Source organism: Camelina sativa, chromosome 12 (assembly GCF_030686135.1).
Source record: "Camelina sativa cultivar CO46 ecotype springtype chromosome 12, ASM3068613v1".
NCBI lineage: Eukaryota > Viridiplantae > Streptophyta > Magnoliopsida > Brassicales > Brassicaceae > Camelina > Camelina sativa.
In genome coordinates this window covers 15,735,203-15,757,941 of record NC_141891.1, presented here as the reverse complement: position 1 = coordinate 15,757,941, position 22,739 = coordinate 15,735,203, and the positions used below count along the sequence as shown (strand labels likewise).

The window sequence follows — 22,739 nt, the reverse complement described above, 5'->3', positions numbered from 1 at the left end:
TTCAAAAGGTGAAATATGTTTTTACATAAACCTAATAAAATTTCATCCGTAAATTGGATATATCTACATGCATAATATACTGTTTCCTTATATAAAACTTAGACTTCTAATTCTTTTCGAATTTATAAAATAAATCTAATAATAACTGAACTTATAATTTTTTTTTACATAAAAGACCTAAAACTTTTGGTCTAAAATATGCCCCAGAAAAATTGATGCCCTATCCTTGGCTTCACTTGCTTGGCCTATGGGTCGGGCCTTGAACCATGTTTTATTTTTACTTCAGGTTGTCATTTTTATTGGTTGTGTTAATATTACTACATCATGAAAAAAATGAACTATAATAATTTAATAAGTTAAACATGTTAGGTTTTGTTCCTTTCTTATATTTTAGAATCTCTATTATTTTTCTTTTCTTTTGGGCATTCATGTGGTAAAGCAGGCTAAAACTTCTTCTTATTGGACGATGCATATGAGTTTTTCCATTGTAAATTTAGTTTCTTATAAGTCTTCATCTTTAAGAAAAAAACGTATTTAAAACTATTATTAAAAAAGGAAAATTGTAAGTTACCATCATATGTTTAAAAAACAATGTTGTTAAGCTTGTAATGTCTTTTTATCTCATGGTACGATATGAGTTGCAAATTTCTATACTATATCTGATTAATTTGATTTCTATAGTGAGTAGTATATGCTAATTGTATATTGGTATCATATATTTTTAGGAATCTTAGTATCAAATAGCGCATTTTCAAAAATACTCATTTTTCTATGTCACTTTTCACTAATACTCTTTCATGTTGTTCATTTTCAAAAGTACCCAGTTTCTATGTATAAAATGACTAAATACTAAACCCTACCCATTAAACTATTTTCTAAATGTAAAATAGAGAACTCTTACCTTAAAAAAATCTTAAAATTAGTTTAACATATTGTAATTGGTGTAAAAGATGACAAAAATGGAAATATTCAAAAAATAGAGTATTTTTGAAAAGGGGTATCTCAAAAAGAATATTTCTAACAAATTGTCATGTTAGAAAGAAGTTCTAAAATTTCTCTACATTAAAAAAATAATATTATATAATGAGAAATTCAATGGGTTTCTCACCAATGGACATGCTTTTTTTTTTGTCAACCATTAGGCCACAACTGGCCGGCCCATTAGCCAAATTCGTACATTCGTAGGACCCGGGACTCGATCCCGGGTGTGACGGTGCCTTCTACAAATGGACTTATCTCCTGCCACTGCACTAAGGTCACTTCATGGACATGTTTTATGTATGGAAAATCTAGAGAAAAAAAACCATAAACACTCTACTATGTAATCAAAAAATTTTGCATGTGTTGAAATACTCTAATACTTATACTATATATAAAATAAAAACTCAAGTAACATCAAACAAATGAACCGGAAAAAAATTAATATGACCAGTATATTTTTAAAATCACAAAAATAATAAACAAATAAAAAACTAATAATCTCCAAATTACTAAAATTGAACAACAATGTATATAAATCTGTGCGTAGCACGTGATGACTTCTAGTCTTATATAATATGAAAAGGTTTTCCTCAACTTCTTCTGATAACATGACACCTGGCTTCTTATATAGCTGACACATGTCTTCATTCTCAATTTAATTCAAAATTATGGATTAAAGAAACTTAAATAGAGTCATCTCAATTCCCTAGCCAACAAGACATAAACTCATTTCAATTTTAATTCAAAACTATGGAGCAAAGAAACCAAAGAAACAAAAAAAAATAGGCATGTTATCTAGCCAACATGACTAATTAAAAAAAGTTAAATATATATTTTCTTTCTTCTCCACGTCTCTCTGCTTCTACGAAATTGGCATCATTTCAAAGCATCAACTACATAATCTGAGAAGGTATTAATCTTTTACTTATGGTTGGTTGTCCCTCATGTCTTACATCATCATCAATTATATCACCTGCTTTATTCCTTTTTGATGACCTAATTGGTTAAAATTCACATTATTTATTATATAGAAGTACTCAGATTTATCTTCCTCTACCAAATCTTTAATTATTTTTGGTTTTTTAATTTAGTATTATTTCATAGCAAAAATCTCTATAATTTACTTTTGTTAAAGAAAAATTATCTATTTTACAAAAAAAAATTTATTCTATTTTGTTTATTCTATTTTGCAATGAATGATTAATAATAGTATATAGAAATATTACATATATAAGAAAATATATTAATATGTAATGATTGCATATCTATAACTCTCACAAAGTTTATGTGACTCCTATAACAATAAAACACACCCTCTGTTTTAATTTAGTTGTCGATTTAGGTTTTCAATGAAAATGTTCTCTCTCTAAGTTGGGCCATGGAAAGTGCTCTATCTCTGGGATATGATATGGTTCATTTTGAGATAGATTGTCAAGAGATTTTAAGTGTCATAGATGAGTCAAAAGACTGACCAACGTTTGCTTCGGAATTAGATTCTTTTCAGTCTTATCAAAGGAGGTTTTCTATGTTTTCTATTGGATGTATACCTAAATTGAACAATGTCTGTGTCATCCGTCTTGCAAAAGCGGCACGAGCACGAGGATCTTTCTTTTCCTATGTAAATCCGTAGGTTCCGGAATGGTGATCTCACGAGGCTATCCTATTTCAACCAGCTTAAATAACATATGGTGTTTTGAGGTAAAAAAAAAAAAAGATGTTGATGATAAAAAAAAATTACAAAAATAGTTTAATATATAGTAAATTTTAAAACTTTATTGAGTGTACAAAATAGTTTAATATATAGTAAATTACGGTATGACTACTTTATTGTAAACTTTTCACTCATTTTTTTATCGCAACCGGAACTTTATTACTTAACTATTTTTATCGGTTTCACATGTCAATATTTACTATATATTAAACTATAATAAAGTAGAGTTGTGACAAATTGTCATTTCGCACCCCTCTATTTTTTTTAACATATGGCATTTTATCAATTTTAATGAAACAAAAAGACACATTATTACTAATCAAAAACTAAATTGTCTACACACATTTTTTTAATTTGGGACATTTTATTTGTTCAGTTTATTTAGATTTACATTTACTTCTCTCAATCAATTACTTTTATGACATTATGGGTGGACCTTTTTTTTTGTTCAAACTGTTCATGTTGAAAAAATGCATATGACCAAATTAATTACAATTAATATGCTTTATAATTGTATTTATTGCCATGAATGTGATTACTCAGAATAATGTGTCAATGAAATTCCTTACAAACTTCAAACAATGTTTAGCTATATGTCTTTCTTTTCCCATAATTTCCCATGGTATTTTTTTTTAATATAATTTCTTATGAAGTTTTTTTTTAAAACATGATATCTTGCAGTATGATGATTAACAGATTAATTTCTCTAGGACTATTTGAAGAAATCGTTTACAAAGCCATGTCAATATATATATATATATATATATATTTTTTTTTTTTGATATCATAGTCTTGTCAATATTTATTAGCTTCTTTCAAAGGATTATGTTTTATGATAGTCATGATTTAAAATTTTGTATTTTTTTGTAATGTTACTTTTTAACTTTCAAACTATAGTTGGAAGTCTTAAGTGATGAAGATGAGCCTAATGCTTGACTCCTAAAGCACAATCTCTTTGGCTTTAAACATTCACTCATAATATTATAGTTGTAAGTCCCTTAAGATTTATCCTCTTAAGTTCTCTGATCTTCAACTACAATTTATTTCTAAGTTTATGTTTTGTAAATTTGCTTTGTTTTTCATTTTTAAAAGTTCTTTATCCCCATTACAAAAAAATATTTCACTTTGCATATTGATAAAAAGATTGAGCCTAATTTTACCGTGTAATGCATATATAAATGGTCAAAAGATCACATATTTCTTTATGTTCTTTGGAATCACTTCCCAAATTTTACAACATCCTTTCGCACTACACGGAAAAACATTACAGAGACCTATTGTAATATTTAATATATATATACACATATTGTAACCTCAATACTTTCTTCATAGACATATGTCAATCATTAAAAGTGGTATAAATTATAGTAGATTAACTTGTACAAAAGCAAAACTACTTTTATATCGCATTGGTATTGTTTGAGTTGCCAATCATACCTCATGTCTATTTTCCTGTAACCCTTACTTTATCCGTCATTATGCCGAAAAAAGCTTACACAATTTCCAATAATTATCTATATTTTCATATTTGACATTTAGGGTATAATTTTGAACAAATATGATTTAGTATTTAGAGTATAAGATTAAAAGCATGATGCTATTTTAGTATTTTTAGAATTTATAAATGATTTTCTGAATTTAAAACTAAAACTTATTTTTATGCAATATGTGAAAATTGTCCTTTGTTTAACACACTTCATAATTATAAAATGTATGTATTTAAATTCTTTTCGAGGCATATATAAATAATATCATGAATATTTCATGTTTTATGAAATTTTATTTTACATACAAAATATTTGATTTTATAACCCAGGCATTGCGTGGGTAACTTTCTAGTATATATATATATATATATATATATTGTTGAATGAATAATAGAAATAAATGATACCGTATAAATTAAGAGGTATAAGACTGATTAACACCACCTCTTCCGCTCTTCGTTAAGAGAAAGATTGTCTCCTGATTTTTTATTTTATTTTTTCTTGGTTTTAATGTTAAGAAGGTTGTCTCGTGATTTCATATAATATCGCCCAGTTGTCATAGACAAGACTTGAGATAGACGCTAGACGTATAAATGTGTGCCGGTATAAGAAACAACAACATGCATCGCCCAACATTCCCGAATAAAATATCGTTCTAGGCTGAATATGTTTGTGCTTTGTGCAAGCTCTACCGTTTATTGGTTTCAGATGTTGTCAGACAGTTGTCAATGTTGAAGATTGGTCATGGACTCTTCTAGTTCTACAACATATGTGGGGTTTTTTTTTTTTTTTTAAATTGTCGGCTTCTCTTTCATTTCATTTCATTTAAAATAAAATAAAAACCTTGAAGTAGTCTTTAGCCGGCCAATTTGCTGATACGAGAAACCTTGAAGTTTTCTTTTCTCGCTCTTTATAATATATTCAAACCATGATGAGTTGTCAGTAAAATCATCAGAAATTGATTTGTCTCTTCTATCTCTCTATCTTCGTCTCCCATGGCTTCTTCTTCTCGCAGTTGGAGATATGATGTCTTCCCGAGCTTTAGAGGGGAAGATGTGCGCAAGTCATTCCTCAGCTACCTTCTTAAGGAGTTCGATCGCAAGTCAATCATTACATTTGCAGACCACGGGATCATGAGAAGCCGCCCAATTTCTCAGGAACTTTTATTCGCAATAAGAGAATCGAGGATCTCCGTCGTTGTGTTCTCTAAAAATTATGCTTCTTCCACGTGGTGCTTAAATGAATTGGTCGAGATCCACAACTGCTATATGGAGTTCGGTCAACTGGTGATACCAGTTTTCTACGACGTTGATCCTTCTGACGTTAGAAAACAGACAGGGGACTTCGGTAAATCCTTTATAGAGACATGCAGGAATAAAACAGATGATGAGATACAACGTTGGATTCGAGCTCTGTTAGAGGTAGCAAATTTGGCTGGAGAGGACTTGCGGAACTGGTATGTTGTTTCTGATTCCGTTATTTGTGCTTTCATTGTTGACATTATACTATTAAATTTATGGTCGTCAGGGTCGCGTATGCTATAATGTTTTTCTTGTCTTGGTTAGGGATAACGAAGCAAACATGGTTGAAAAAATTGCAAACGATGTGTCGAATAAACTTATAACGCCATCAAACAGTTTTGCTGATTATGTCGGGATTGAAGGTCATATAGAGGCAATGAATTCAATCTTGTGCTTGGAATCTGGGGGAGTGAGAATGGTGGGGATTGTGGGGCCTTCAGGGATTGGTAAGACCGTTAGCAAGAGCTCTTTTCAACAAACTCTCTAGCCAATTCCACCATCGTGTTTTCCTAAATGACTATAGGCGAACCAACGGGGATGAGTACGACACCAAGTTGTGTTGGGAACAACGTTTTCTGTCGGAAATTCTTTGTCAAAAGGATTTAAATATAAATTGTTTTGGTATGGTAGAACAAAGGCTAAAGAACCAAAAAGTTCTTATCGTTCTTAATGATGTGGATAATGTAGAGCTACTAACGACTTTGGTGGGACAAACTGGATGGTTTGGATCTGGAAGCAGAATAATTGTGATCACTCAAGACAAACAACTTCTTAGGGCTCACAAGATTGAATATGTTTATGAGGTGGATTTCCCATCTGAAGATCTGGCTCTTCAGATGCTATGTCGACGTGCATTTGGGCAGAACTCTCCACTTGATGGTTTCACGGAGCTTGCAGTTGAAGTTGCAAACCTTGCGGGTAAACTTCCTTTGGGTCTCAGTGTATTGGGTTCATCTTTGAAAGGAAAGGACAAAGAGGAGTGGATGGATATGCTGCCTAGGTTCCGAAAGGGTTTGGACGGTAATATTGTAAAAACATTAAGAGTAAGCTACGATGGGTTACATGATGAAGATCAAGATATATTTCTTTACATTGCTTGTCTATTCAATCGCCAGGAAGTTGGTTACATCACAAGTTTGCTCGGTGTTTCTGTTAACATTGGGCTAAAAATGCTGGCTAATAAGTCTTTGATACGTATAAACCCACACAACATTAATTGTAGAGATGCACAATTTGCTAAAGATCCTGGGTAGAGACATTGTTCGTGGAGAGTCCAAAAATCCCGGAAAACGTCGTTTCTTAGTGGATGCTGAAGATATCCGTGAAGTATTAAAAAGGAATACCGTAAGTGTTTTAAATTTGCGTTTCATGCTGACTAATTATGAGTTTATGCTCAGCATGATATTTTGTGCTTGCTTAATAAATTGTTAAGTCTTAAAGATGAGGGTATCAGGGTATGATTTTATTTTGTTGATGATATTTTTTTCAGGGCACAAAACATGTTCTAGCCATAGATTTTATCCCATCAAAATTAGTAAAGCCATTTACTATAGACGAAAATTCGTTCGAAAGGATGCATAATCTCCGATTTCTAAAATTTTACCCGGGGTGGTCAATGGAGACTGGTGAAGTCCGATCTTATTTACCTCAGGGCCTTGTTTCTTTGCCACGTAAACTCAGATTGCTAAATTGGAGTAATTATCCTTTGAAGTCTATTCCTCCTAATTTTAGTGGGAAGTATCTGGTTGTACTCGAGATGATGAGTAGTAGTAAGCTGGAGAAATTATGGGAAGGGATTCAGGTATACTATTGAAAGTTTTTAATTCTTTATCTTCAGTGTAAAATTATTATTGATTAGTAATTTTGGTATACTTAACTGTTTGGTGTCCCTGCTTTGTTGTCAGCCACTTGGAAGCCTCAAGAAGATGAATCTGGCTTTCTCCACAGACTTAAAAGAGATTCCAGATCTTTCTAATGCAATAAACCTCGAGCAGTTGATTCTTTGGAGATGCACATCTTTGGTGTCACTTCCTTCCTCGATCCAAAATCTCAATAAATTGATGGAGTTAGATATGATGGGATGCTCGAAGCTCGAGTATCTTCCAACTGGTTTCAACTTGCAATCTCTTTACTACCTTAATCTCGATGGATGCTCACGGTTGAGAAGTTTTCCCCAGATTTCAATGAACATTGAAACACTCTTTTTAAATGATACCGAGATAGAACAAGATTGCTTTTGGATTGAGAATATCTATGGGCTCGCTAAATTATATTGGAACGGTTGTCTGATGAGATGTATGCCTTCTAACTTCCCCACAGAATATCTCGTTGAATTGAAAGTGGAAAACAGCGAGCTTGAGAAGCTATGGGAAGGAGACAAGGTAAAAATTTCTTTAAATCCATGCATGGTTTCATTGTGTGCCTAGGATGTGGAGACTTTTTCTTAATTCTTGCTATGATGATTGATTTGTGTCCCAAGGAAGGTATCTTATAGCCAGAGGTCATATAATGGCTTCTAATCCAAATGGTTTTATATGTATTGTCAAAATAATACTATAGGCTATAGCTATTAATTAACCGTCTTGAATAGTGTTTTTGAAACGGTACTTGAACATTATATTACGGGTTAAAATTTGACACCCTTGAGACTAATATTTATTAATTTTTCTGTGTTGTACATTTTAGGTCCGCACGTTTTTCCTTTTCTTTTGTAAAGAAAACTTAAATTCCGTACGTTGTATGGGTGTTTGATGTAGAAAAAAAAAAAACTACAAATTTATTCACTTTTCAAACTCTCACATTAATGCATTATTTTCCTTCTTATATATGTTGAAGTTGCTTGGAAGTCTTAGGCGGTTGGATTTGTCAGGATCTGAAAACTTGAAAGAGATTCCAGATCTTTCGCACGCCCCCAATCTCCAGTATTTGGTTCTCACAGGCTGCAACGGTTTGGTTATGCTCCCATCTTCAATTCGGAATCTCCATGAACTGATGGAATTGAACATGAGTGGATGCTCAAGGCTCGAACTTCTTCCAACAGACGTCAACTTAGAATCACTCGAGTTCCTTACACTCAGTGAGTGTTCACGGTTGAGATTTTTTCCTAAAATCTCAACAAGGATTCAGTATCTCGATCTAAGCCACACTGCCATTGAAGAAGTGCCTTCTTGGATTAATGATATCTCTGAGCTCGCTGTACTAACAATGAGTGGTTGCAAGAGGTTAGAAACCATCTCCCCAAACATTTTGAAACTGAACAGTCTTCACATGGTAGATTTTTCAGACTGCGAAGGATTGTTACCAATGCTCGAGAAGGCAACGTTTCCTCGTACTGAATTGCATACAAAGTGTTGTGAGTCTCTCCAGGGTACACCTCACTCCTCCCACAATCCAGTGACTTGTCTTGAAGTCCAGAACTGCTTCGATTTGGATAGAGATGCGAGGCGATTCATCTTACAACTAGACAACACATATTCTCTCTTACCAGGTGGAGAAGTACCTATATATTTCACACATCGAGCTTCCAGAAGTTCCCTAGTTTTCCCTTTACACAAGAGCTCTCTCTCTGAAGAGTTTCTGGGATTGAAGGCTTGCATCTTGCTCGAATCCTCAACTAGCTGTTGCCACTATACTCCAGACATCGAGGTACGCTGGTACTTCAGAGCCACAACCGATACGTTTTATGTAGACGCTTACATGGACTCATGTAAGATGGATAAGCTGGCTTTGTTTCAAATTTGGCTCCCTACTAAAAATATCAATGATCCTCCACCAGAATTGGACTACAACTATTTGGAATTTCATTTTTACTACCGTAGCAACAGATATTTCCATGAATCCGACATGGATAACTGTCCTTGTTCGACTCAGAGGATAAAAGGATGCGGTGTACGGATACGGGATGTTTCTCCTTACCCGGATGTTAATGATAGAAGCTCTGAACAGTCTCCATGCGATGTAGAGTAGAAGGACATGAACATTGGATAAACTATATTTTACCAGAACAAATCCACTTGATTTATTGTGCAGATGACAGATACCTTCAAACTACTTACCATGTGACCAAACTGTGCTGAACACAGGATTGACGCTTTGACTTGGAAGCTTAAGCTACTAGTAATGTATCATTGTACAAGGAGATGGAACACATCTTTGTATCTTTCCCTTTCTCCTTTTTTTTTTAACTCTATCAAAGAAAAATCATTGTGTTTGGGATTTAACAGCTGAATTTTCTTTTGTATCAATCTGAAATACCGAGCAAATAATTACACACACTAAAACAAGCTCCATTCTGTTAATTCTCAAAGATCTAAAACAATTACAAGATTCTCGTGTGAATTAAAACCACATAGTTTTCAAAAGACGATCTTACACTTGTGATGCCACTCTCTTTGTACAGCTCTTAGGGATATGAATACTGTGGAAGTTTGGTCCCTTTGGGACAGTTGCATGTCTTTTCTCCCCTGAAGCAATAGCACAAACAGCAGGTTTGTTGATGATTGCAACTTCCTTAGATTCTCCATTCACCTGTGAGGTTTCCTTCACGGTTTCAATTTCTTTCCTTGGTGCCACTTGCTTCTTCCTACTTAATGCAACCCTGAGAAAATGCACAGAATTTTCAGATTACATTGCGAGAAAAGGTAACTGCGTTTGCCCTGTTCTCTCAAATGATAGAATATACTTTGTATTTCTGATCAAGCAGTTTTTACCTCTTGCTATTAATCATGTTTTCAGAGACAAGTGTTGTGGATGTTCCTCTTGGAGCTTTTAGCCGGGAAGTTGTGTTCTTCTCTACCTGCAGATTGGAGATTATTATATCACCAAAAGAAACACTCACACGATAAACAGACATCGATATGCTTCACAATGAACTTACTCGAACAGGCTGATGTTTTGGACCCAAGTTTTCACTATGGAACCCCATAATGCTTGTAGTCTCTTCTTTGGCAAGAGTACACTGTGGTTTCTTCTCCGTGTGTGCTTCCTTGAGAATTTGTCTTTCCTATAAAAAAAATCTACCATCAGAAATAAAAAACCAGAGTTGCATATAAGAGAATATATCTTTGATTATTGCACATTATACATCAGTTCGAAGTCGAAAAGGCTTTGGATTCGTTAGCTTAGGTTTTGTATACTTCACACGAGTACCAGCCGAAACAGTCTTGCCATTGAAACATTTATCTGCTACAGTCATAACCTGGTCCAAACAAATGCATATAAATACACAGAAGATGATAGTAGAACCCAATTAGAAAGCATACAGAAGGTACATAGGCTATAATGTAACATACCTTTTGAGTGGTTTTACAATTTTCTTTCTTGCCAAAGACTTTCTTTTTCAACAAAGGATAGGTAGCTTGATCAACTTTTCTGCAATATTCACACAAAACAAGTATATTTGTGAGGTGATGCGCTAAAGAGAACCCAAAAGCAAACACAACCAACATTTTCCTCACCTGTTATTGTCCAAGGCTGAAGAATTTTCCTTATCATCGCCTTCTCTATCAACCACATCCGTCGCATTAGTAGCATTTTCTTTGTTCTCACACTCCAATGGTAATGCATTTTCCTTGTCTTCAATCTCCACAGTCTCAAATTGCTTTGCTTTATTCAGTTCACTCACCTTTATTACAGAGATATCTTCTCTATCGACAGCCGCTGCAATAGTAGCATTCTCTTTGTCCTCACACTCCAAAGCTAATGCATTCTCCTTTTCTTCAATCTCTGCACTCCCCTTTACTACAGCAGGATCTTCTGTGGCCTGGAGTTGATTGTTCATGTTAGCCTTCAATGTGTCTGACAACTCTTCAGATTTGTTTTCGACCACGAGCTCTTCATCTCCACTAGTTTTTTCAGTTCTTGGCAACGATTGATCCTCAAGTCTCATGCCATTAGCTTCATGAGCTTTAGAAGGATAAGAGGCAAGCACAGGCTCTTCCTTTTTCTTAAGCCTCTTCTTCATAGTACTGACACCTTTGGTATTCGAATCGTTCTGTTCCTGTGACCGCACGGAATCAAACACTCGGCTCTTCACCTCTCGTGTCTTTAGCGGTCTTCTAGATGGAACTGAACTCCCAGCCTTATAATTAACCCCTAAAACGTTACTTTTGTTCTCAATCTCAAGCTTCCTCATCCCATTACACAACTTCTTCACCGAGGAACTAAGCTCCACAGACCTCTTCAGTTTCACCAACTTCTTTGGAGATTGAAACACCAAAGCCTTTGCAACAAGTCTGTTTTCCGACACCTTGATTTTTGCATTTCTCGGATTCTGCACACTCCTAAAAGCTGCTGGACTCTGCATTTGCTTCTTTCTCTCAGTTAACGCCTTCTGAGGAACTGATGAGATCACTGATGACTCTTTCCCTTTCACCTTTGCCTTTGGAGTTGCATTTCTGTTTGTGGAAACTACTTTTACTTCTTTTGACCTGATGACATTACCATTACACTTCTGAGGAATTGCTGAGATCATAGCCAATCTAGAAACGCGTGATCTCGAGGGCTTTGCAGGAACCGTGTTGGGACATTTAGGATCAACACTGTAGTAACAAAAGTATGTAGAACAATGTAATGTTAAACACACTGTACACTGATGATCTCTCTTAAGTTAAAAGACGCATTTCTCATAAACAATTTGAAGTTCATATACCTGAAATCCTTTCGGTAAAGAGCTTTTCGAAGACGAACACTTGGACTCCTAGCTGCCATGACCTAGTATTTTTGATTTACATCAAAGTTGGTGAATTTTTTCTAAACAAAATCAAAATAGGAAGAAAGGGAAAAAAAAAGTTTGGATCTTTCAGCTAACCCGAAGAACAAATTTTTTGTAGATTGCTTCCGAATCCATGAACTCTTCATGCTTCTGATCACATCCTAAGTACACACATTATCACCAAGAAACCAGAAACGGATCAAAACACAATATAATTTAAGTCAAACCCACCAAAAACATTGTTCACTAAAACCCTAATTTAGCAATTTTCAGAAAATTTCAGAATCAAATTTCCCAGATCTCTGGAATATAATTAGTGACTAATGATTGATTCAAATTTTCGAAAGGAAAAAAGTTAAATGTAAGAACGATTCATACCAACTCTGGAACAGAACCAGTAACGATCATCTCCTTCAGGGCGATGATCTGGTGCGGTTAGGTCTACGAACTTGGGAGCTTCTATCGTCTCGTAGAAGTCTTCTTCGGTAAACTCGTCCACTATCATATGCTCGAATGCCTCCATTTACACTAATAATTATCAATAAAATTAGAGATTCACTGAGAGAGGAACAGAGAGAGAGAAAGAGAGAAAGAGTAGTGTCTAATTTGGTGCGTGTCTTTTTTAGCTCAGACAAGATGATTGATGAAGGAACATTGACAAAAACTAGCCGTTAAGAGGAAAGGAATGTAATAATGGTCTCTTCTCAGGGTTACTTTCGTCACTACAGTGATTTTGAGCTTCAACGCCTCTCTCTCTTTCATCGTGAGTAAAGTAAAGAGAATCTGAAAGAAAGAAGAAGCAAAACCGGTTCTTTTAAACCGGTATTTCCGCAGAACCAAACCAAACCTCCAAAACTTCCATTTCAGTTTAACCCCGTAATGCATGAATATTTCTTGTTTCTTTACAAATCATTTTTGATTTGTATTCTTCGACAGATAAAATATGATCCGTATTTAATTTAATTGATCAAAGTAAATTGAGTAATTATATACAACATTTATGTTTCTTTTTTAATTAAAGACGTAAGCGATCAAAACAACAACATTCAATATTCATCGATATTTCAACCAAAATTATTGGTTGAAATTAAAGAGTTTGGAGCCTAGTAATAACTTTAAAATTGAAACAAATAGATCAAAGGAATTTATTTTCAACGGCTACTTGTGAGACTTGTCGAGAATCAATCAACGGCTACATGTGACTATAGAGCAAAAGCGCTAGAGAGTTCTGTTTTATTTTATTGACAAGACATATCGGGCCGGTTAAGCCCATAAAAACCTGCTTCAAATTAAAAGGCCCTTTTATAGCCCACTAAGGAAGAGAGGAGCAACGTATTTTGGTATTATCCCCTTCTAAGTCAAGCGAGAGAGATCGGTGACGGAGTTTTCTTGCCGCCGGAGCCGGAGTTCCTCTTCCTCAGTCAACTGTAGAACCAATAACAGATATTGTCGATCGGAGCATCTCACCGAATCCTGAATATTTTGATCTTCGTCGCTCGCTTGTGTGGTTTGTGTGGCAGAGTCGAGTCTTTTGAGTTATCATCTCATTTGAGCAATCCCGTCTCTGTCGATCGATAATTTAGTACCTAATTGAGGTTCGTTTTTACACTTTTGTGTGATTATCATTTCGATTCCCTCTGATTTGCTGGGAATTGAACCTGCGATTCCCGTCATTTCGTAGTCTTCGTCGATGCGAATGAGTTAGATCTATAGTTTGATTCTATATGTATCGGAGGAGCTTATAATAGTTATAAGCTCTCGTCTTCATTTGATCTATAATGATTACTGATGACCGATGTTAGACATCTTAGTTCTTTGGATACTAACTTTAATTTCTCGGCTAAGATGTTAATTCTTATTATGTTTGTGGCTAGTGAACAATCAATTCCAGGTTTTAGGTTTGTTATTTGTTATTTGTCTCACAGAATCTATTACAACTTGTTGATTTTTATAGGTCTTTGCTATTCATTGATTGTTTAGTAAAACTCGTGATGGTGCAGGAAAGATGAACAAGCTGCTGGAATATGGGAGAAAAGCAATGTTCTATGTGAGAGTCCTCTCTGGGTATGAAGAACGGAGAATCCGGACTTACAGGTTGCAACTCGAAAAGCGTATCCAGCAGGTTTCTTTCTTTTTTTTCTTTCTCACCATGCCTTAGTATGAATGGTAGAATAGGTTGTTGGAAACCCTAGTGTCTGCCTCTTTTTGGACTTTAGTTGATCGTATAATTTTGAAGAACCTTTTTCTGCTTGACTGAGGATGAGACATTGAAGCAGCTTGTATGCAGAATACTTACTTCAATATTGTACATTTGAAGTGTGATGAAATAAGATTTTCTTTTCAATTAGAGTTTCCTAATCATATAGACTTAGGTGTTGTATCTGTTCAACGATACTTATGACTTCTAGCTTCTTGCAAGGGTACTCATGAATACCTTTTTATCTGATTCAAACCATTGGTCTTGCAGGCCCAACAAAGGAAAGCTGAGATAAACAGACTCCCAGAGCAGATTGTATTATCTGAAGTCCGCCGGATGGTTGAGGAGATGCAGAATTTGAATAAGCAGATTGAGAATACGGTTAGTCTCTTATCTTTATCCTCAGTCCCCAACTTTGCAAATTGTTTGCTTTACTCCCATTGAGTTTATCACTTCCATCAGCTATATATGTACATTAAGTATGGTGAAATATGTTTGAGATACAGTGTCCATCAAGTGCTTTTTGTTCAAAAGCATTCAATTTTGGAAGGAAAGAGCCAACCAGTCGCCAGAGCCTGTGTTTCTTAAATTAGAAGCTTTCCATCTCTTTTGTTTTAGTTTTGTCAGTGTTAGGAGAATTTCAAGTCTTAAGTTTGTTTCGGGTCTTTACCAATACAGGAGGCTCAGATTGAAGACTACTTCAAACCAATAGACAAGCAAGCTGGTACCATAATGGAGGTTCAGCTCGAAGGAGAGAAGAAAACGATGGGGACATTGATGAACGCAACACAACAGGAAGCTATAAGAAAGATTGAAGAGGCTGAGAGACTCGCTCGGGCACGTGGAAATGCAAATGCAAACACGGGAGAGAAGATCCAGGATTCAGAATCCTCAGCCAACGAAAAAGCTCAAGCAAAATAAAGACTGATCTTGTCTTAATTTTGACACATAATAGATTCAGAGTCTCTGTACACATCCAACGGTTAAAGTTCTCTTAGTTGATTAAGCTGAGATCGCAGCCTCGCATTTGCTGGGTTTTAATAATTTGGAATTTGGTTGACTGAATAGAAACAAAACCGAGTTTCTGGTCTGTCTACTGTCTAGCGTACAAGAACTTATAGAGGTGGCCCTGGTTGGATTATCACAAATATATTGTTTTCAAATAAACTTAACATCAACTGAAGAATATTTTGAATTAAGTTATCAGTTTGCCGTGTGCGTTTAAATGTAGAAAAAGTATAACGAGTGTTTGTGCATAGTATTGGAAAGATACGTAGTTTGCTTGAGATTGATGTCAACACTTGCATGTAAACTGTTTACCAGTTTTCAGAATCCGTAAAAATGGGGCATCCTCTCAGACTATATACATCAACGATTTTGACAAGATTGGTAGGTATATTCCTAAAGCTTGTAGCAGTCGACAGGGTACAACATGTGTTCCCAGGATACGAACTAATATAAAGTAACAAGACATCTTTTTCTTTCTGCTGAAATCTTGCGCAATAAATATTTTGTAGTAGCAAAACATATGAGGTTTTGATTTAACCAAGAGATGAAATGGGAGTTTCTTCCTATTATTTGCTTTGGGTATGTAGAAACTCACGCATTTGGTTGTGAATTTCAGATTTCACAACAAATCGCATTCTCTTAGAGTCTTCCCAGAGAAGGCCTCCCCATTCCCGAGCAAAGTCACAAGCTGCCTCAAACACATCCTGCTAACATAAATGTTGCACGATTTTGGTTACTGGGATTTCCTATAACGGATTTGCCACATAAAGAAAAACAAAAATTAAGAGAATTCAAGTTTGTTACTTTTGAAGGAAATTCATCGTAGAAGTGGGCCTGAGTCATCTCGATTCTCTTCAGATCACCCTCCCAAAGCCGTATCTGCGAAAAACAATGCATTTGAATTCATCAGCACAAGCCTGATAAATCAGGAAGCAGAGATAGTATACACTTTTCAAGCTATAAACCAATCCTATACACATTTTAGTATAATTGACACTAAATGGAAGAAGGGTGTATAAACCTGATCTGTGACATTTTCTGGAATAGATGGGACTCGATCAGCACAACGTGGATGAGAATTTTGCTGGAGAAAAGTTATAATCTGTGACAGCAAAAAGGAAGGATAAAAAAACATTCAGAAACTTTTAAGAAGCAATTTGATCACCATCTTATGGACAGTATGGGTCTGGTCAATTGTAAGCATAAGTAATTGGATGGATACTTCAAAATGTTTTTCAACTGAAACCAAAGGTACCTGGTCTGATGTGATGCCATTGTCAAATGCATTGTACAAACTTTCCTTTGTGATTGCACAAGCAATAAGGTTTGGAAGTTGGTACTCTATCCTGGAAAAATAAAGCAGCAACTACTTAGACCTAAAGGATTTCAAAACACAGATGAGTAGAGTTTCAGGTCGATGTTCAGGAGCTACTACCTCGCAAACAAACGTAAAATTTCACACTGTAACTTAGATGTTGAGTACGCATACATCCTGAAGTTTGTTTCCATCACGACAAATCCCTGATGAGGAATAACAAACAGCAATGATACTCCAAATCAAGAAGATGTTGGTAGTATGTAGAAATGGGACAAGAGGGGGATAAAAAAGGTGTGACCTCTTTTCGAGATGATGAATCTGCCAGACTGACTGATAAATTTGTAGCCAGTTTAGTAGGAATAAACCAACTGTCTTTCATTCCCTTTAATAATTAGAAAGATTAGTTCAGCTTATGATATAGTTCTCTAATCTCTCTGATTTCAACTATTGCAAAGTTTTTTTTCTTTGCTATTTGGTAATATTACAAATGGTCTAAGTCTAACCTGTTGAAGCTTGACTAATCCCAAGTCTTCAAGGTCCTTGAGTGTTTTTCTTTGAACCTCTGTCAAGGTATTTGAGTTATATGCCTGCAATGTGTATAAAATGTTTGAGCTCAACGAAATAATTAACAAGCTTCCAGCTAAATCAAGAGTGAAAAAAAAAAAAGAACAAGAACACTTGAAATGACTTTTTTGTGAAGTTCAGTTATACCTCACCAATAACATGAAAACTAAGCTCCAACAAAAACGAAATCAAGTCTGCTGGTTCTACATTTCGTTCCTGAACAATAATGGTTATGGGTTATTCATTCAGCGAAATAGAGATTTCCACTTAACTAAACCTTGTTAAGGCATGATACATACCTCGGCATTCGAAATGTATTCTCGAATAATGTACCAAAGCTGGGCATTTGTATCCATCAGCTGCACATTAGGGTCAATAAGGTTACTTATATATATATATATACAAGTAATTAAAGATCACGGATTCACATATTGCATACCAAAAACTGAAAGCCACTCTCAGTTAATCTTGGGCCATCTTTGTCTCTGCAATGTCACATGAACTGTATTAAATAGGGAAGATATATGCCACCATTATGCATCTATAGACGTGTATAATAATAACATTACCTCTGACTCAATAAACCTCGCTGGAAGATTTTCATCATAGATTCACTGATGCCAGTTAGCTTCTCACCATGACCCGAATTTATGAGTTGTAGCAAGAAACTCTGAAAAAAAATTAGTGCACATCATCAGATACAAACCAAATTGATATTCAAAGACATTTCTTTTACAATTACTTCCATCTTATTAGTATTATCAATAAACAAAATTAAGAAAATACGCAGACCTCCCATTTCTTATTGGCATAGGCCTCGAGTTCTTGTAGACTTGGAAGCTTAATAGCATTGTCGGAATTCATAGGCTCTCTAGGTAAAACTCCACTGCAAAATTCAACTTTTGGCTCATCAGCATCTTCTCCAAAAAACATAGAGAGAAAACGAAATAAGGACTGTACCATCAAAGTAAAGATGCCTTTACCCGGAAATAATATGTTTCTGAAGATTGTTCTGAAATGTACGGTTGAGGCTGTAACTGGTTCCCCTTTTCCTGCAAAAGTAGGAAGAGGAGCCACATCAATCACAAACAATCCAAACACAATGAATTCAAGTATAAGATGAAGCTCAGAGGGTATAATACTCAAGTTAACATCCAACGCCAAGAGAATATATAACATCTGAACAAGTCTTTAACAATGATAGTATCAAGAATAAAAAACCAAGAATACAGTACCTATCTACAATTTCTGAAAAGATGCGTAATTGAATCAGTCGATCAATAGCAACTCTATGCTTAGATGCGCCATCAGCAAGCACCCACTCCTCCATCATAGTAGAAGGTACAGGAACATCAATGTATAACATCTGCAATACATACTTCTTGGCAAGAGGCGGCAAAGACCTAAATAAACCATCTCAATAAAGTAAGTTCCTTAAATCTTACTTCATAACTACTCTTACTGGTCTTTCAAATCATATAAACACTATCTATGATTCAAAAAAAAAAAGTTAACCTGAGAATGGCTTCGCAGATGAAGACATTGTTGTAGAGTTTGTCAAGCTTGATGGCGGGAAGAGACGCCACCATGTCCATGAAATTCTTCGCGATGATCTTAACTTGCGGCATCCTTTCACCAATAGGGATTTCTACTCACAGGAACGGTTCTGATAGAGTGTACTAACTGTGAGCTTCCACAAAATTAAGGTTTATACCTCAATCCACGCAAAACTAGATAAATAAAAGAATCGACCCAAAATCCAGAAACAGGACTGAAGAAGGAAGGTTAAATTAGTGCGTTTCGGTTAAAGTTGTAGACAAAACTTAAATCGAATTTAGGGTTTCACTCCTCTCTTGCTTGTCTCGAAGAACTCCAGAATCGATTATCACTTAGACTCAAAGAAAACTGACGAAATCGATCGAAGAAGATGACCAGGAACAACAGGATTCGAAGTATGAATTACTGATTTCTCCGATTGGTACAATTGCATTGTCGTAAATAGAAGAAAGAACCTGCGTGTTACGGTGTCGTTTTAATTTCTTATTAAAATAACGGGCCTTAAGAATGCTAATGGGCCTATGTGTATTAAACAAAAATACTCGCGCCAAATTTGTTTGTGTTCATAGCATGAAAAAAGGTTGACTATATTTATATGACTATTGACTGACCAAAATGTAAAAAAAAATGCTTACGAAACGATTGGTCATCTGTTAAACTTATTATTACTGATTTATTCCATTGAAATCGAACTCATACAAATCATTACAATCTTCTTTAACGAGAGACGCAATACATAAACTATATGAATCTATACTACGCTTGTTTTATTATCATTGTTCTAGGGGGGCATTATTTAAATATTGTAGCCATTACATAGAGAAACCATATATATATATAAACACACTGATGAAACTGAAGTTGGAAATTTAAGTAAGTAGAATGTTGGAGTCGTAGGTGGCTCCGGCGGTCCAATCGGCGGGAATAGCGTTTGGCGACTGGACCCAATTGATACCGGCGCTTCCGTAGACTAAGAACCTTAATGTGAGAGCACCTCTTGGTGGGTTTTGTAAATCGTGAACCGCACCAAACACTCTTCTCATACGTATCCACTCTTTGCAATCCTCCTAAAATCATGCATACACAACCATATATCATATACTAATTAATGTTTAAACCTTAACAAATATAATTTTTTTGTTTTGTAATAATCTTAGATTAAGTTACCTGCCAGACTTCAACGGCGAGGATGTCATTAACACCACCAACGTACAAGACAAGGATGGCAAGATAATGAGGATTATAGCTTTTCTCATGGACCTTAAACACCAGGTTATATCCTGCGTATCGGCAAGGGATCCTCTGGTACTCAACGTCCACCACACCGAAGGAGTAGAGCTGATTCTCTGTGCCAGGTCGCGCCATACGTCCGTACGCCTTAGGGCTTAAGATGAAGTCCGTACCATGTCCTTCTCCGGAGTCCGTAGCCACTACGTATACTCCTTCCTCACTGCAGTGTGGTGGTATTTTGCACCTCACCTTTGTATAATTCATAAAATTATAATATTATAGGGTTAGTAATCGACATAGTATTTAATTAGCATGATGTTATTATATTGATGAAATATTTAATGACGTTGAAATATATAAACCTGGTAACAAGCACCACAGCCGGTTCCATTGTTCCATAGTCGCCATGAAACACCACTCACGTCACCATTATTGATATCTCTTCCAAATTCTCCATATCCACAATGTCCTCCTGCATATATAATTTCAATGATTAACTTATAAATATTTTTATTCGTCAACAAATAACATATTTTTATACAGAAAGTACTAGGCATTTTATCCATACTAACAGATTCTTGAAAAAAAAGTCTACTAGCTAATTACATAGTAATGTCATACTCGAACTGAAGATATATGGACACTCTGAATTAATGGAATCGTTTCAATTCTATATTAAGAATTTGGATAAACAACTTAAACGTAGATAATGCATAAAATTAATTAGTTTAGGTTCATAATGAGATGTTACGTCGCACTATATATTATACTAATGAAAAACTAATAATTAATTAAGGACCATAATCTATAGCAATATTTGATTAAAATACATACGAGGATTTGCTTTGCAGTCCGGGCTGCCATAATAAGTAGCTCTAGAGCTAACAAAATCGTCGGATAGACAATGGAGAGGCAAAAGAACAATGACTTGAACGAGTAGAAGCAAAGCGTGAGATTGCTTCATAATGCTATCTTATCTATAAAATATTGTACGACTATGTATTTCCTTTTTCTTAACAAGCGCGATAGGAGAAATAATAGAATTGGTATAACAAAAGATATGTGGAGATAGAGGCAAGGCTTAATAGGGTATTTATAGTTGAAGCTAGAGTGCTTATTAATATTATACAATTGATTACTATTTGTTACTTTCCACTTGGCAAAAAGCTTAAAGCTAACTCAAATTTATATTAGCTATACCGCGTACTTGCATTACGCAATTTTCTAGTTTAACTTGATCGGCTCAAATGTTAAAATAAATGTTACATTATTCATATGCCAATGTAGCTGTAGAGTTGGCATCAACCCAAAAGATTCAAAATATATATTTATTCTTATTATATATGCTGATATGCACTTTTATTCTTTGCATAGATCTTAGTCTTGGTTACGGAATAGTATGGTACTAAATTATTAAATATCAGGTATGAATATCTATTAGTGGACTAGAACACTATCTCTTATAAATTATGATGAAGGAAATGGAATAATTTCTTGTCCATTTTATCTTTTAATTGTGTAGAAATTGTAAAGCCTGGAACACTGACGACCATGAACCATAACTATCTCCGTTTCCTTATAACTGGAGATTTACATACCGAGATATGTTATTATTTTCTGGCTGATGCATTCTGGCTATATTGTGTATTGAACATATATATTGGGGATTATTATTGTAGATTTCTTATATATAAAGTTATCTATAGTGCATGAGTGAGGAAAATATCCAAAAAATGTGATGAAGACAATGGTGGTGGGGACATGTAACTTTTGGTCTAGTAAATTAATTATCTAAAAAAAATGATAGGTCGTGCCTCCAAAATGAGAAGTTCATGACACCTAATACTTAATAGATTGATTTGCGACTAACTGTTTGGTGTATTGGATGCATGGACTCAATAGAATATGCCAAGCGTGCTATTTTTTGGAATCACTAAGCCTTCATTGATTTTTTTCACTAGTAGGATTGTTAGGATTGTGTACAAGATATAACATTTTATTTTCTTATCTAATAAAGATCGACATGCCCTAGCAAGTTGTAGCCAATTATAAATTTTGACAGAAAACACGGTTTTGGTCATTACCCCATAATTGTTTTCTTCTCTATAGCATGTTGTTCGAGTTTGGATCCGGTAAGCCTACGTCTACATGATTTTACGACGAAAACAAACATTTCTAAAGAGTAAAGATACACACAAGTTGCGACTAACCTACCACTGCATATATAAAATATGGAAAATTAGAAAAAGCCCTTTTACTTTCTAAAACTCATAAACTAAGGTAAAATAAGATAAACACACCACTTAATTAAGTAGCAAATCTCTTAGATGTGTTTTTTTCTTTCTTTTGTGTGCAAACTCTTAGATGTGTATATGACGCAGTTGGAATGAACTAGGTTAACAAGCGTTAACTCTAGATTGAAAATCAAGATCACAAGCGTTGATCTTGATAGAAAGCTCTAGAATCCACCAGAAAGATAAAGAGATAAACTCTAAAACTTTGATTGATAAGAATGATAATAATATTGTGTCTAAAACATATCACCTAGGGTTCTTTATATAGAGAAAGCTAAAACATAGAATAGGCAATTCCCAGAAAATAAGTAAAGTTACTAGAATCCTAATAGAAAGAGAAAACAGGAAAATATCTAGAAATAACTTGTAAGCTAGACTG

General features: G+C 34.9%; 4 protein-coding genes and 1 pseudogene across 4 annotated transcripts; 2 read left to right on the top strand and 3 right to left on the bottom strand.

Annotated features, from left to right (window-relative positions):
• The first annotated feature begins 5,137 nt into the window (after positions 1–5,137).
• Positions 5,138–9,589, top strand: LOC147930567 (protein SUPPRESSOR OF npr1-1, CONSTITUTIVE 1-like; annotated as a pseudogene).
• A 99-nt stretch (positions 9,590–9,688) lies between these two features.
• Positions 9,689–13,123, bottom strand: LOC147930566 (uncharacterized). Its single transcript, XM_087478406.1, has 9 exons — positions 12,571–13,123; positions 12,289–12,353; positions 12,130–12,191; positions 10,937–12,019; positions 10,772–10,850; positions 10,564–10,677; positions 10,357–10,482; positions 10,190–10,275; positions 9,689–10,077 (listed from the first exon to the last, which is right to left on the bottom strand). The coding sequence occupies exons 1-9, from the start codon at positions 12,713–12,715 to the stop codon at positions 9,849–9,851; spliced, it is 1,989 nt and encodes a 662-aa protein (XP_087334532.1). The 5' UTR covers positions 12,716–13,123; the 3' UTR covers positions 9,689–9,848.
• Positions 13,124–13,496: 373 nt separating this feature from the next.
• On the top strand, positions 13,497–15,479 carry LOC147930565 (uncharacterized). The gene is made up of 4 exons (XM_087479415.1): positions 13,497–13,787; positions 14,193–14,314; positions 14,660–14,770; positions 15,068–15,479. The coding sequence occupies exons 2-4, from the start codon at positions 14,198–14,200 to the stop codon at positions 15,308–15,310; spliced, it is 471 nt and encodes a 156-aa protein (XP_087335541.1). The 5' UTR covers positions 13,497–13,787; positions 14,193–14,197; the 3' UTR covers positions 15,311–15,479.
• A 285-nt stretch (positions 15,480–15,764) lies between these two features.
• On the bottom strand, positions 15,765–19,293 carry LOC104731880 (transcription factor-like protein). Its single transcript, XM_010451385.3, has 15 exons — positions 18,795–19,293; positions 18,515–18,682; positions 18,263–18,331; positions 18,072–18,165; positions 17,849–17,949; positions 17,719–17,764; positions 17,579–17,638; positions 17,427–17,495; positions 17,219–17,302; positions 17,014–17,097; positions 16,833–16,918; positions 16,653–16,743; positions 16,419–16,499; positions 16,202–16,276; positions 15,765–16,101 (listed from the first exon to the last, which is right to left on the bottom strand). Exons 1-15 carry the CDS (start codon positions 18,905–18,907, stop codon positions 15,964–15,966), a joined length of 1,359 nt encoding a protein of 452 aa, XP_010449687.2. The 5' UTR covers positions 18,908–19,293; the 3' UTR covers positions 15,765–15,963.
• Positions 19,294–19,487: 194 nt separating this feature from the next.
• Positions 19,488–21,157, bottom strand: LOC104731879 (expansin-like B1). Its single transcript, XM_010451384.3, has 4 exons — positions 20,901–21,157; positions 20,429–20,538; positions 20,004–20,315; positions 19,488–19,903 (listed from the first exon to the last, which is right to left on the bottom strand). Exons 1-4 carry the CDS (start codon positions 21,028–21,030, stop codon positions 19,706–19,708), a joined length of 750 nt encoding a protein of 249 aa, XP_010449686.1. The 5' UTR covers positions 21,031–21,157; the 3' UTR covers positions 19,488–19,705.
• Positions 21,158–22,739: the final 1,582 nt, after the last annotated feature.